The 15,554-nt window shown below is 38.0% G+C and overlaps 1 protein-coding gene across 1 annotated transcript in view; it reads left to right on the forward strand.

Moving 5' to 3' along the window:
* The first annotated feature begins 224 nt into the window (after positions 1-224).
* The window catches only part of LOC149571043 (calmodulin-binding transcription activator), a 291,577-nt gene continuing 276,247 nt past the window's right edge, over positions 225-15,554 (forward strand). Inside the window, exon 1 of the mRNA XM_089812610.1 lies at positions 225-882. Coding sequence (XP_089668736.1) covers positions 816-882 — 67 coding nt within the window. The 5' untranslated portion in view covers positions 225-815. The remainder of the gene's footprint in view (positions 883-15,554) is intronic.

The raw sequence follows: 15,554 nt of genomic DNA on the forward strand, positions 1-15,554 counted from the left end.
CAAAATAAAGAGGAACACATTTCTTTCTCTTGTCCATGTCAGCAGATAACCCCTACTTAGGAAGGCCCAAACAGGATCGTCGCAATGAATTAATGCTAAGATAAGGTTTGATAATGAATCTACTGATTACGATGTTACGGTATTCCGTGGGACCTGGGGAGGGCGGAGGGCGGAGTCCTAGTACAGTATTGTATTAAGGCTATTCAATTACTCGGTCCCATTTGGGTACAACTGCGTGGTGACCGGTTTGCCTCGTTACATCGGATGAATGTGCCATGCCGTAAGATGAACAGGGTTCCCCGCCGTGTGTTTCAAATTTGATGGCTGTATAACTGGTCTACAAAAGCCGTGTCGTAGTTAAATCAATGCGAAAAGGCTTGCTTGATTACCAGTAACCTGCAAAGTGGAAGTACCGTCTCTCTGATGACTATGACATGTCTAAAATTTGTTTCAACAAGTGAAGGGTCTTTGCTCTTGGTTAGGTCGTTAGTTTTTGAGCGGTCGAAGACTTTCCAGTGATATTTTCCCAGATTCGGTTAGATTGACTTTGATGCGGTGACTATGACATGTCTAAAATTTGTTTCAACATGTGAAGGGTCTTTGCTCTTGGTTAGGTCGTTAGTTTCTGAGTGTTTGAAGACTTTCCAGTGATATTTTCCCAGATTCGGTTAGATTTTGATGCGGTATCTATGCGGGAGGCAAATTTAAAGCAGGGAAGAAGTGCCGAGTTACCCTTTCGGCTAATTCGACAGTCTGTTTATCTGGAGTCGAGCTTGCTAACTTTTTGCTAATTTGAGAGCGTTGGCAAAGATTATATGGAGTCCTCCATTGTGCCCGGTCAGCTTGCAGGATGGGAGACACACGGTTTTCATACCATGGAAGGTAGGATTGCCGTTCCAATTGAATTTGTTTCACTAATTTCTAGGGTCTTAAATTTTGTTTTGGGACTTCGAGGTGAGGGTTCGGACCGCAAGCGAGATGAATTTCCCTCAGAGGAAACATTTAGAACTCAAATTCCTTGAATTAACGATACATGAGAAATTATGTTCCGTCAAATTGTATGTTAGTTGACCTTGCGTAGTTTGCTCATCTTAAATATACAGGAAACCCTCGGCACGATTATATAAGAAAAGGCACGAGTATTAAGCTGAGTGTTAGGGGCTCTTCTCTAAATGTTTAGCAAGATTTCACTGCAGTGAAATTCTCAAAGGGATTGTTCAAGCTCTTTAATAGCTCAATCTCCAGCGTGGAGTAGCAATTTCTCCTTAATTAATGTTCGCTTTGCTCCTAACAGTCTAATTAGTTAATGTAAATCTTGCGCGAGCAGTTGAAACATAAAAGTGAGGATAGCTTGAAGTATGCTTTATTGAACATTGAAATTGGGTAAAGTGATTTCTCTCAAAGATGTCTGGCTTTTAGTGACTACAGGCTTCCCCATCCACAACTGGTAAGCAAACAAACTTCAGCAGAAGTTTGCTGAAAGTCATGTAAGCGGTTGATATAATTTTAAAAAAAGGATATGGAGAGCTACATCGAAAGCACTCGATTTATCATCTTCTACTTCTATGCTACGAATGGTCCAAGCTGCAAGAGACTCTTAGGCTTCATGCATGTTCAAACTTGCGAGCACTAACATGGTACACTTAGCCGACGTCGAATTGCATTTCTTATTGTTTACAACCTTCGATAAAATCTCAGATGCGATGGCCTACTGTACTTTTATGTCATCTACGATGCTCGATTATAAAAAAATAACTACTTGAAATTGAACTTTTACTGCACTTCATGACAGAAAAATCACAGATCATGTCCAAGCTTATCATGTACCTTGGCTGCAGCTGACTATTTAGCAATGTTAACGTTGATATGATTTTTAGATGGTCAAGGGTGCTTGATAACTTAATTAATCTGGAACCAAATGATGTTTATGTGGTCGTTCAGAATTTGTTCATCTTAGTGACCCTGTCAGTTATCCAAATGAACCTGTTATCAACTTTTTTTTTACGCTTAAATATCTGGAGAGCAGCTGCCGTACAAAGGAAACAGCTAAGAGGTTTCAACACTCAATAGTTATTAATATTTAATCTTTTAGATGATAGATCATGTATATCATAGTGTGCAAATGCTATGGCATAAATTGTACAATACGTATTGTTGTTTTTTAAGCTCAGTTTGGAACTTTTACACAGGTTCATTGTGAATGTGAGTAGATCGAGCTATTTCTATTTTGTAATTCACTTAGTAAAAATCTTTAATTTAGTCAGTTAAGTATAATAAAGTGCAGATAAGCACTAATGATTTAGATTTATTTTCGAATTCATCTCCCGTGTGAGCTGAGCTTGCTTTCATTTTGTGCGGTAAGAATTTTGAGATAGAAGTTTAGGAACTGAGTACAGTGTAGTAATTGCATGCAGTCAAGTTAGCTTGATAGTTGTGGAGGTTGCCTTGTAGGCTTTTGAAGGAATGAAAAGCTGATTTGAAGGAGTTAATTATTCGTCTGTTGTTCTTTGCTTTTGTTATTTGATTTTAATTATTTGCATGAATAATTCAATCTTCTTTAAGCATTAGGTAATTAGTTGGTGTGATTGGAATTTTTACTTGTAATCGAGGTTTTATAAATTAGAAGGTGAAATGATTTGTGGAGGTATAATTTGAAGCTAAACAACATTTTCAACCACGATTCAGCTCAACTCTGTTTTACAAACTAAATATTAGAAATGGTCTTTGGTAAAGAAGCATATTCATTCATTAATTGGCTCTCTAATTACCATAAGGTGAATATAAAATAAGAGGATCAATTAAAAAGTAAAAACCACTTCTACTACTAAGTGGGGATTGATTATGTGTATGGAGATGAATCTTGAGAGAATGAAGATATAAGGGGGATTTGAATGATAAGGATGTCAAAGTGATGAGTGTATAACAAGGATGGCTAGAAAGATGAGGGTTGAGTAGATATAAGAACGATAGGGAGATAAAAGGGGATTGGTGATAAGGTAGATGGAGAGATAAGGGTTGAAACAACGATATGAGATGGTTGGAGAGATAAGGATTGGGGAGAAATAAGAATGGAGATGTAAGGCTATTAGAGAGGTAAGAGGACTAAGTAGAGAGAATATGCTTGAAGAATAAGAAGGAATACCAACTAGAACAAAAGAAGAATGTTGATACCAGCAAGGGACAAATTTGAAAGGGGGAGAGAGGAAGGAAGAGAAAAGAGAAGGTGTGAAGCAAAGAAGAATTAATAGAAGAGGAAAAAATAAGGAAGTGACTCTTTCAAAGGGCAAGAGTTATGAAGGCTTGTGACTCTTTTAAAAAGTGGTAATTATGAATGTGACTTTTAAAGTGGGACAATTATAAAGGGTTGTGACTCCCCCTAAGTGCATAAATGATGAAGGGTTGCGTCTCTTCCAAAGAATACAATCATGAACGGCTGTGATTCTTTGAAAGAGGGGCAACGATGAAGGGTTTGACTCTTTCAAAGGGTATAATTGATGTAAGGGTTGCAACTCTATCAAAGAGGGACCATAATGAAGTGTTGTGACACTTTCAAAGGGCATAAATGGTGAACGTGTTAGCATGAATGCTAATGATATTACTATGGGATAGGGGAGTATCCTAGCATTGCTGGAGCATTTGGGAGATTGTTGGTATGACTGTATGTTGCATTCATGGCAATGTTTGTCATTGATGTCAACATACTTTTTATTCTATGAAAATTGATAGAGCAATAGATAGAGATTGAGATTGTAAGGTTCGAGGATTGAAGATGAGGTCAAGAGCAGTTGAGGATATGTTCTGTAGGTTGTCTTGATGATGAGGTTCTGAGCGCATGTAATGTCCCCTCTTTAGTTCGACATGACATTGATCATGGATTTTGCCTATTCCAGAGTCTCGTAGGAAAATGGTGTGGAGAGAGAGTCAATTCTGTGGATCAGATGGTCATATCTTGCTCTTGAAGAAGTGTTAAGAGGTTATATTTTATTATTATGTGTTATTGGGGCCTACATGTTATAATTTTAAGTTGAGTTGCACTTTTTATTTTATAAAATTACTTTATTATAAAAAGTGCATTATAATGAGATTTTATAAAGGATGTTTCTAGAAGTTCTAGAAAAAGTGCATTATAATGAGATTTTATAAAGGATGTTTCTAGAAGTTCTAGCAACTTCTTAGAAAAGTGAATAAATAGAGGGCTGGGCCTCTCATTTTGGACATGCTTGGATTTGAGATTTCTTCTACTTCTTCCATTGTGGAGCAAATTTGTAGTCTCTTGGGTCTGCAAATTATTTGATCTTTGGGAACGAATCACTCCCTTGGATTGGCGACTTTGAGGGTGTGAAATATCACCTGAATTGTTGCATTTGAGGAGTTGGTAATTCAGCCATCTCATTTGGACTTCATTGAGATTCAGTTATAAGGGTTTACTTTGGTTGGAATAAGGGTTTCAGTTGTGCCCTAGCATTGTGGATGGATTAACAGGGTTTGAAGACACAGTTGTGCATTATTTTCAGACTGCCAGTCCAGGGTTTGGACCCACGTTTTTGCTCATAACTCCTAATTGGCTTGACGGATGAATTTCATATTTTAGGGGGTTATTCAGCAATCCTAGGCGCCCAGATTTATTACTTTTGGAGTGACAAAAAACGCTGCAATATTTTTATCTAGCAGCCGTACCAGGCTGTACCTGTACGACCCTGTATGTTGGGCAGTAGCAACAATTTTGTGAGTCGGTTTGGGGCAGATTGTGAGGTCTTCGTGTGGCATTAATTCAGCATTCATATCCGGCAAAATTGGAGCTATTCCGGGTGCACAAACTGAAGTTTTGATTGCCAAAATATTGCATGTTATGGATTAGAACAGGTAGCACTGTCATTGCATAAATAGTTATTTCCAGTCATTAATAACTGTTGTAAAAGTTTCGTCATTTGCATTCCAAATCTGAACTGGGTTATTGTTCATGTCATAACATTTCATTGTCAAGAGCTTGAAGTTGTGATAGTCTCTCATCGTAATCAGTTCTATTTGCTGTCATAAAATCAGAATTGCATTGGACTTCATATTTGAGTTTCATATTGTCATCTATCTTTTAGATTGGTAGTGTTATAATCTGGAATTATTGTTCGTACATTATTGGCATCATATATTGAGGTTTCGTTGTACAACAATTAGTAATATTGCAGCCTTATTTGGTTACATGCCAACTGTTTGACAAAATTCCTAAGTCCAGTTTGAGGGTTTCAGTGGCCTTTATAGTAAGGGTCATTACAGTGGTATCAGAGCTATAAGTCCTGCCATCCTGTGGAGGTCTTATAGGGAATTTGGAACAGCTGGATAGAAGGGAAAGTGTTTGACGAAATGTCAAAACACTAAAATGAGAACATTTATGTTTGAGCATGCGACAGAGGCTTTATAATTTCCGCAATACCAAAGCAAGACAAGATAGGATTTCAGACCTGCAGAGCGAACAGTCTAGCTCATCTGTACAGGTGGACATAGAATCCAGTCATACAGACACAGGGGAGGTATTCTTTGATCAAGACTACGACTACAATATGGATAGAGGCGGGAATGCCGGTCCAGATCAGCGAGAGGAAAGATTTTTACAGTTATTACACCTTGGCATAGGGACAGCGATTAGCCAAACAAAGAGCACAGGAACAGAATCAGAGAATGGAGCTTATGATGCAGATGATGACTCGTCAAATGGGGTTGAACGCTAATATAGGTGGAGGAAATAATCAGAATGGTAACAATCAAAATGGGGATAATCAGGATGGGATACATAATGGAGGCGAACAAATTGGTAGTGTTATAATCTGGAATTGTTGTTCATACATTATTGGCATCATATATTGAGGTTTCGTTGTACAACAATTAGTAATATTGCAGCCTTATTTGGTTACATGCCAACTGTTTGACAAAATTCCTAAGTCCAGTTTGAGGGTTTCAGTGGCCTTTATAGTAAGGGTCATTACAGCGCATGTAGAAAGTTGAACACTGGTGATAGTTATTCAAGATTTACTGAAGACAGTATATAGACAGAGTTCCTAAGAAGCGGTTTTTGGTAATTCGATTATATCTCCTAATAAGGATAGAATTTGGTTGAGTGTAGCTAGAGAGAGGTAGAAGACATCACGTTGATGATGTGATTGAGCGTGCAAAGTTCGAGGTTGCATGTGTGAAGATTTGCGAAGACTGTGAGCCGACAATATATTGTAATTATGAAAATATGTAAAGTAACATGTATTGCTTTATCTTAATGAGGTCCTATTGTAATTGTAAATTGAGAAAGCCTCAAGGCTGACTCAATAAATTAATTTGAGACTTGGTATAAAGGAAAGTTGTTTTCCTTGTGATTAAGTATGTAATGAAGTAAGTGAATGTAAACGAATTGTAATTGTGGATTATATTCGAGTGAGCGATCTAAGGGATTTGTGTGATGTAAGTTTACGGATCTAGTATTGAGATCAGAGAAGTGTTTGGTGCAGCATAGATACAATGAAAGAGTGAAGTAATTATATTTGGCAAAGAGTGCTATTGGACAATTGATCATTTGGTATTGTTTTGAAAGGAATAATACTAAGGCCAGTTGAACAGTGAATTCGGTGGGCTTTGATGAGTCCTAATAGTGCTTTGTTTTCATTAGCCTTTTACCACTTATATCTCTCACTTCTTTGTCATGAAACTCCCTTTTTGCCAAATTATTGATTGGAAAGTAGAATATTTGGTACCTCTTTAAAGATGGAAGAATAATTCCTAAAAGTTGTCATTATATGAAAATGATATATTTTGATTGATGCTGCTACAGGAACTAAGGATGCATGAATGGATATGGAGCCAACCACCTAGTTGGAGAAGTAGTTCGGAGGCTATAGTTTTGCTATGTTATTTTGGGTAACTAGTTTTGAATGTTTGGACAGATCGGTTCAAGGCCTTATGTTATTTTGGCCACATTTGTTTTGTAATCAAATATGTGTGGGCAGATGCCAAAACTATAATTTGGATTCATCTATATTTAGGATGAAGGCCATCGACCATTATAGCTTAGTTATTAGTTAGTTAGATATTTTGAACCTTTATAAGCAAGTGTTAAAATCACAAAGACAAGGAAGGTGTGATATATGAAAAAGCTCTGTTAAAACTATCTCTTTGAGTTCTTGGCATTAGAAACGTGGAATCTCTATAGCAGTGTGTGTTAATTCAGTTCTCACCACGTGAACCAGAGGAAGGGCCCCCTCTTGGGAAACTTGGTGAGATCGTTTAGTTATAGATGTTTGTTTTATATTTGGTGTACAATTTCTTTCATTGAATTATGAATGTGTGATTACGAATTGGTGTGGATATTGTTGCATGCAAGAAATTGAATTATTCCTTTGTCATTAAGATTAAAACACGGGATTTCATTTATTTATTCTTTCCTTGCTTTGCTCCAAATATACTACAATTATTCATTCATTATTATAACATTATCCATCGTTATACCATTCTTGATTGCCACAATTCCATAATTTGTCATAAATCCATTAGCCACATTACAGGCCAAATAACTTCTTGTCACAAATTCTCGCTCCGCCTCACATAACTACCAAGCTCCTGCCACAATTCTTCTTACCTCTTGTCGCAAATTACTCTGTTTTACAGAGTTCCTACCGCAAACCATTTCCTATCACTTTTCATTCTTCAAAATTGCATTACTAAAGTCCTGATTCCTATGTTAGTATTAGTATTTGGTTATATCTCTTAAGGAATTTAAGTGTAGTGATTAAGATAAATGTGTGATTACTTTATTAATGATTTAATCATAAATGAGATTGATAATGTTTGCTTAGAATAAAATCTTCATTATATACAGATTATGCTTTCATGTGATGTGTGGTTTTACTTATAGTATTCATTCATATATATTTTTCTTTGATTTGCATCTCATCCCCACTTAACTCGTTATCTTCATCCCTTCTGTAAATTGCCCCAATATCTTTCAACAGTTTACGACCCCAGATTGACATTCAATAGGAGTAAACTGGATGTCCAAAGCAAGACCACATCTTAAGTTAATTTGAAACACAGTTTTACCCAACATTTTTGGCGCCATTGTCGGGGAAAGATATTAAAGGTGTGAAGTCGTAACAAGTTAAGATAGGAATAGTGAATAATGCGTCTGTGGGAGTGACTGATCAAGAGTCGACCTTGCTTAGCCCGATTTATAGGATTTGCACTGTAGTAAATCAGTTAGGTGCATGAATAGGCTTAGAGATAATCAAGGTAGGTTTGTTAAGAAAGAATTAGTAGGTAGTTCAAAAATTCAAAAACCACAAAAAGAAAAAATCCATCAACCGTTGAAACCAAACCAAAGAACGAAGTCAGAATCCAGCCATCTTCTCAATTCACCTCTCCTACTATACCTTCTAAAATTTCTCAACAATTCACAAATTCATACGAAGCTAGGTATAGTAAGCCTCCAAATTCTCTAGAACAATTCTTTAAGACATACTATACACCTTGGGCAACCAAAGTTTTGGAAGAAGTCATGGCTGATAATACCAGAAATAACAAAACAGGAGAAAACAATGCTGGAAACAATGGTAATGCAATTGTTCAATACAATACGACCTTTGAGTTTTCTATTCAGCCTCCTGAGGATAATGCTCCTATGAAAAAATCCCGTACTCTACACTTCCTATATTTAGAGGGTCAACCTCTGAGGATCCTGATATGTTCTTATTCAAATTTGATATCCTTTGTAATAGCTATGATTATCAAAGTGATGCACAAAAACTAAAGCTATTTCCAGCTACCTTGGAGGATGCTGCATTACGATGGTTTATGAGTCTTAGGGACATTAGAACATGGGACCAAATGAAAGATGTTTTTCTAGCAAAATATCAGGAGTACTATAAGACCAAGGAAGTATGGGATGAAATCTTTCGCATGACTCAATGGGAAGATGAGTCAGTTGAAGATTTCTTAGAATGTTTTGCCTTTAGCTTACAGCGCCCAAGGTACCCTTATTTAACTGCAAACACTATCAAAATGCTTTTCTTAAGAGGGATTTGCGACGAAACCATGGATGCCTTAAATTTGATTGGTAAAGGTGATATTCCTAAAATGTCCTTTGAAGATATTTGTGATATATGCAGGAACTATTTGTAGTCTCATAGATCGGTTCGCGAACATTCAATTAAGTTTTCCACCATGGGTAATGCATTAGGTTATCTCTAAGAGAGAAATTGGTAACCTACTTGAAGACCTTAAAACTGATTTATTAAATCATATGGGTAAACAAATTGACACTTTGTATTCTCGCAGGAAACATGAGGAAGCTAAAAGGCCTTGGTAATATATTGCCCAACTTCTCGTAAGAAGCATGGACCATAAGACTGCCCTTATAATCAGACTCATGTAGCATCACTTGAGGAAGCTAGCAAGACTTAGATACTACGACCTTTTCTTGAAGGGATGATTCCTATGGAGTATACCAAAGAACCAGTTTACTATATGGCTCCACGATGCTAGTTTTTATCTAGAGGGTTCTCCAATGAACACTTTTCCGGACCATCTCAGCAATTCTCTAACCAAGGTCCATGGTATGGAGGCTAGCAACAACCTCAATCTTTGGCAACAACCTCAACCTTATTAGCAACGGCCCCAAAATTCTCAGCCTAGTACACAACCATGGCATCAAGCATAGAGGCCACAACCATCGTGTTCACCTACACACCCTTCGTATCCACCTCAACAACCTTATACACAGCCTTATCTTCCACAACAATCATTTCCTCCACCACCGCTGATAAGCCCCTATCAACAACCTCAACAATTTCTTCCTCCCATACCTCCATCTTCAAATCCACCACAACTGCCTAAACTGACATTCATGCCAACTCAACCAAATCCAAATCCTAATAATAAGCCTCCCAACCACTTTATCATAATGAGACGGCAAGTTTTCCTACCTATCCTGTTAACACAGTTGGGTTAGATGGTGTACACCTCAGATCTGGGAAGGCTCTTAAAGGACCTACTATTACAGAGGTCCTTGATGAACTTGAAGAAGAGTTAGAAAAAGAACCTCCCTTTCCTGATCGATTCATTTATAAACCAGAGCCTAACATTCAGAGTTTGATATTTTAAATGAATTACGCAATGTTAACATCAAAATTCCTCTTTTGCAGGCTCTTAAGGATATTCCGGTATACAAAAAAATGGTACGTGAGTTATGTACCCAATGACAGAAAAAGAAGGATCCAAAGACTGTTCAAGTTATTGGACAATTAGCAGAATTAATGTTAGGGAATGTCACCATTCCAAAATATGCAGATCTTGGCAGTCCTGTCATCTAGGTAAGTATTGGTACAATTGTTATTCCCAACACACTTGTAGATTTAGGTGCTACTATAAACGTGATGACAAATGATACAAAAATAAAATTATCCTTGGATTGACTTAGACATACTCCTACGGTGCTTCAAATGGCTGACCGATCCTTAGTCAAACCAGAGGGGGTTATAGAAGATGTTCTTTCCATTGATAGTTGGGATTATCCAATCGATTTTATGATTTTGCAACCAAAAGCTAAGCTGGGGGGTATCCTTTAATACTAGGGAGACCCTGGTTGGCTGCTGCTAATGCCTATATCAATTGTCGGTCAGGTAACATGGTTATTTCTAATGGAGAACAAACAAAACAACTGACACTCTATCCCCTTGCTCAACCCTTGTTAGATACAAAAGATCATGTATGGGTTGATAGTAATCTAGAAGATTTTGCACCAGTCCTTACCATTGAACAAGCACAACACCTTGAGGAACTTAATGATGACAACATTCTGGTGAACTTTCTCGAGAATGTGTATGAATCTACTAATAGCCTAGAAACTATGGTTTTCCCATCTCATGTGATTGTTGATTTTTCTTTTGGGAATTTTCCTTTAGTTGGTAATCTTCGATCTATTCAACACTTTCTCACATTACATCAGTTGCTGCCACATCAGTGTTCGTATAGTCCATTATTATCTTCAGAAAAACCCGAACCCTCATCAAGACTCCTCCTTAGTGCTCCTACATCATTAGAATCTATGGAGATCCTACCTGGGCGTACCCTCAACATTAATCCATAGTTAACACCGGCTCAGGTTAAAGATCTCATAAGTGTGCTTAAAGAATATAAAGATGCATTTGCATGGGAATATCAAGATATGCAAGGTATTCATCTAGACTCTTGTACCCATCACATTTACATAGAAGAAGGAAGTCGCCTAGTTTGACAACTACAACGAAGACTCAATCCCGCCTTGCACGATATCGTCAAGGAAGAACTCCAAAAACTCTTGAATGTTGGTTTCATTTATCCAATTTCAGATATCAGGTGGGTATCTACTTTGGTTGTTGTACCAAAGAAAAATGGTAAGTGGCATATTTGTGTTGATTATTGAGCTTTAAATAAGGCTACTAAGAAGGATCACTTTCCATTACCTTTTATTGATCAAGTTTTGGATACTCTTGCAGGAAAACGATGATTCTCTTTCTTGGATGGATTCAGTGGGTACAATCAAGTCCGCATTGCCCCAAAAGATCAGGACAAGACTACCTTTACTTGTCCATGGGAAACCTTCGCATACAACGTTCTCCCTTTTGGGCTATGTAATTGCCTTGCTACATTCCAACGCATAGTATTAAGCATCTTTGCTGATCTAGTTAATGATTGTGTAAAAGTTTATATGGATGATTTTAGTGTTCATGGAAATACCTTTGATGAAGCTAAAGATAACTTGGAGAAAGTATTAAAGAGATGTATTGACACTAACCTATCTCTGAGTCATGAGAGTGTCATATGTTAGTGACTGAGGGAATTGTATTAGGCCATTTAATCTCCTCAAAAGGTATACAAGTTGATCCCAAAAAGATCCAAATAATCCAGGACCTCTCCACAACTTCGACCCAAAAAGATGTTCGGAGTTTCCTTGGTCATGCTGGGTATTATAGGAGATTTATTAAAAACTTCGGTAAGATTGCTTCTCCTTTGTTTGCTCTATTAGTTAAAGATGTTAGTTAAAGATTTTGTTTTCCTTGCATTTTGAGAATTTCTTTGTGCCTAGCTTCATGAAGTTTAACTACAGTATTGAACCCCACCCTCTTCTAATTTGTACCTTCTTCCATTACAGCTGATAAGACATCGAATTTGTTGCTGATCGAAAGGTAAGGGTGCTCCTACTGACTATTTCGCTTGGAATGATGGTGATTCAGAGGGTTTTGCCCAGAACGGTCAAGCAGAAAGCTATAAAAGACAGAACATTGCCGTAAGAAATACATTGTGGAGGCAGTACATTGTGTTGTCATACACTGTACAAAATACCCTGGGGAGGCAATACATTGTGTAACCATACACCATTCGGTATTGACAGCAAAAAAAACCAAAAAATGATGACAAATCAAACCACTGCACAATGAATAACGTATGATACCGAAGGGAAGGGAAAGACAAAAAGAGGTAGTTAAACATAAGCGGTTGGCAAAAAGAGTATGGGATCAGAAGAAAATCACAAAAATGGGATGTTCCATGGGCTTTTGTGTGGGTTTGAGGGAGCTAATTTGGTCTTGGTGGCAGGGGCGCTACCTCTCGACCCCGCTAGGGGTGTTTCCTCGTAGACCCCCAGTCAGTTCAGTTATTAGTCGTGGGAAGTGTAACGAGTTGATGAGACCTGGAGCTGCTACAAGGATAAAGTGTTTGTGTGCCAGAGGTGGAGAGAGCACTAGAGCAAACCTTTCGAGGGTGATATGCTTTGAGGCACTCGGTGTAGGTGTTGGACATGAGGCTGTCTTGGTGGATGCATAGAGAGCTCGGGAGGAGCTAATCATCTAGTTGGAGGCAGTAGAGCGACACTTGGCTCAGCGTACCCAGGAGTTGGAATCAGAGAATGCGGTACGGATGGCTATCAAGGTCAGATTGGCTAAGGCGACAGTATCGTGTTAGCAGAGGCACAGATGCAATGTGTTTTTGGAGACCAGTTTGGTGTAGGTATGGGATGAATGTGAAAGTGGTGTGATGGAAAAAAATCTATCCTATTATATTTAGTCACAATTAATGTATTCTGTTTTATTAATTTGTCTCGATAATTTTGTAATTGTCGTCTGGAGACAACTTTTCTTTTTGGGGGGGATGATGTTGTCGGTAAATTCTATATTGTAGCCGACGGGTAGAATTGTATCTGAAAGGGCGCGTGACAATTGAGTCACCCCTTCGGGAAAGTATATGTACACCATCTGGAAGGGACTTTGGAGAATCATTAGAATCATTGTAATGAGCATAATCATATTGTAAGCATTGGAGTGCATATTGCATATATGAATAAAGCATCTATTTTGTGTTATATCTAGCTGTACTACATGCGATAAGTATCCTTTTACCCTGTACGGTAAACAACTTGGACCCTTGAGTGTCAGGAGGCCTTTGAAACTATTAAGACCAAGCTTGTGACTACTCCTATTCTTAGAGGCCCTAATTGGGAATTACCATTCCATATTCACATCGATGCTTTTGATTTTTCAATGGGAGCAGTACTTGGACAAAAGGAAGACAACCTCTTCTATTCAATTTACTACGTTAGCAAGAACTTCACTGGTGCCGAGGTAAACTATACGGTAACTAAAAGAGAATTTTTAGCTGCTGTTAATGCTATTAATAAATTTTGGCACTACATTATTGGTTATAAAGTATTTGTTCATACTGATCACTCAGCGATTCGATTTCTAATGAATAAACCCGTAGTAATTGGTAGGGTTATTAGATGATTGCTTTTATTACAAGAATTGGATGTCACTATACTTGATAAGCTTGGTTGAGAAAATGTGGTTGCAGATTTCTTGTCTCGGTTATAGCAGCCCGATAATGAACCTATTCTTGTTGATGACTTGTTCCTCAATGAACACCTCTTTGCCATTTTTGCCAAAAGTCCAAGGTATGCTAACATCGCTAACTATTTGGTTACATGCAAGTTTCCACCGCACTTCTCTTCTCGAGGGCGCCATATGTTGGTTGGCCTCAGTGGACAATATACTTGGATCAATGGTCTTCTATTCCGTACCTGCATTGATAACATCATTAGTCAGTGTAGTCTTGAGGAGGATGTCTTTGATATTCTCCATGCTTGTTATACTGAACCCTGTGGTGGACACTTTGCTACTCAACGGACTGCTTAAAAGATTCTTACTGTAAGTTATTATTGGCCTACGCTCTATAAGGATTGCTAGCGTTATGTTCAACATTGTGATTAGTGCCAGTGCATGGGTTGTCCTACACGATTCGATGAAATGCCACTCCACCCTCAGCTCTCTTTTGAACCTTTTGAAAAATGGGGTCTTGATTTTGTTGGACCAATCAACCCACCTTCTAACAAGGAATATATTCCTGTCTGTACAGATTATGTTACAAAATGGGTTGAGGTGGTTGCACTTAAGCATGCTCAAGATACCAAAGTTGTTGAATTCTTGTATTCTGAGATTTTCACTCGCTTTGGTGTTCCCTGGTAGATTACTATTGATCAAGGACCCTAGCTCACTTCAGACCTCATTGTTGCATTAATCAAAGAATATGAAATTCGCCATAGAAAATTGTCACCTTATCATGCTTAAGCCAATGGACAAGTCGAAGTCACTAATTGGGAATTGGAGAATATTCTTACTAAAACCGTTGCACTTCATATGTGGGCCTATCGCACCACGTGGAAGACCACCATTGGTTTGACCCCTTATGAAATGGTTTATGGTAAGAAGGTTGTCCTTCCTATTGAGTTCAAGATTAAGACTCTTCGAACTGCCCTTCAACTCGGATTGAGCCTCTTTGACGCTCAAAAGAAACGCATAATGCAACGCCACTCCCTTGATGAGCTACGTCAAGAAGCACTTCTTCACACTAAACCTGTTCAGAATCAGTGAGCACTGTGGCATGACAAACACATTCGTCAACATTCTTTCCAGCCTAGGGATTGGACACTTTTATATGATTCCCGATTTCAAGGTTTTAAGGTAAATTTCATACTCGCTGGCTAGGTCCCTATGAAATTTCCCATGTATTTGACAATGGTGCTGTTCAACTCTGCATTGTGGACTTTGAACGTCATAAGCTACTTGTTAATGGTCATTGTCTCAAATTGTACCAGAAGCCTCTGTTGAAGGAAGCTTTCTTTCTCGCCGTGACCTCATAATTCATAGTGGCTTCTTTTGGCTCCTCCGATCATGATGATCATTAAATATCTGTTAAAACTAAAAAAAGAAAAAAGAAAAACAAAAGTGAAAAAAAAGCGAAAAAAACAAAAACAAAACTCCATCTACACTTCGTTTTCCTTCATGCGATAGGAGCTTATTTCTCTTCCTATCGCTTTTTTCTCCTTTGCTAGTTTTTCTTTCCACTCCTATTGCCCACTTTTCGCCGATGGCTCTTGGCACTGCTCTTCCTTGTTTTTGCAAGCATGTGCTGTTCGCTGTCTTACTTTTTCACTGATGCTCATTTTTTTTTTCTTGTCTGCCTCCTCCAGTGTACTTTATTTTGCGTGTCAT

The sequence above is a fragment of the Cupressus sempervirens genome, chromosome 2, assembly GCF_028749045.1.
Source record: "Cupressus sempervirens isolate cs-2001-9-10 chromosome 2, ASM2874904v1, whole genome shotgun sequence".
Lineage (NCBI taxonomy): Eukaryota > Viridiplantae > Streptophyta > Pinopsida > Cupressales > Cupressaceae > Cupressus > Cupressus sempervirens.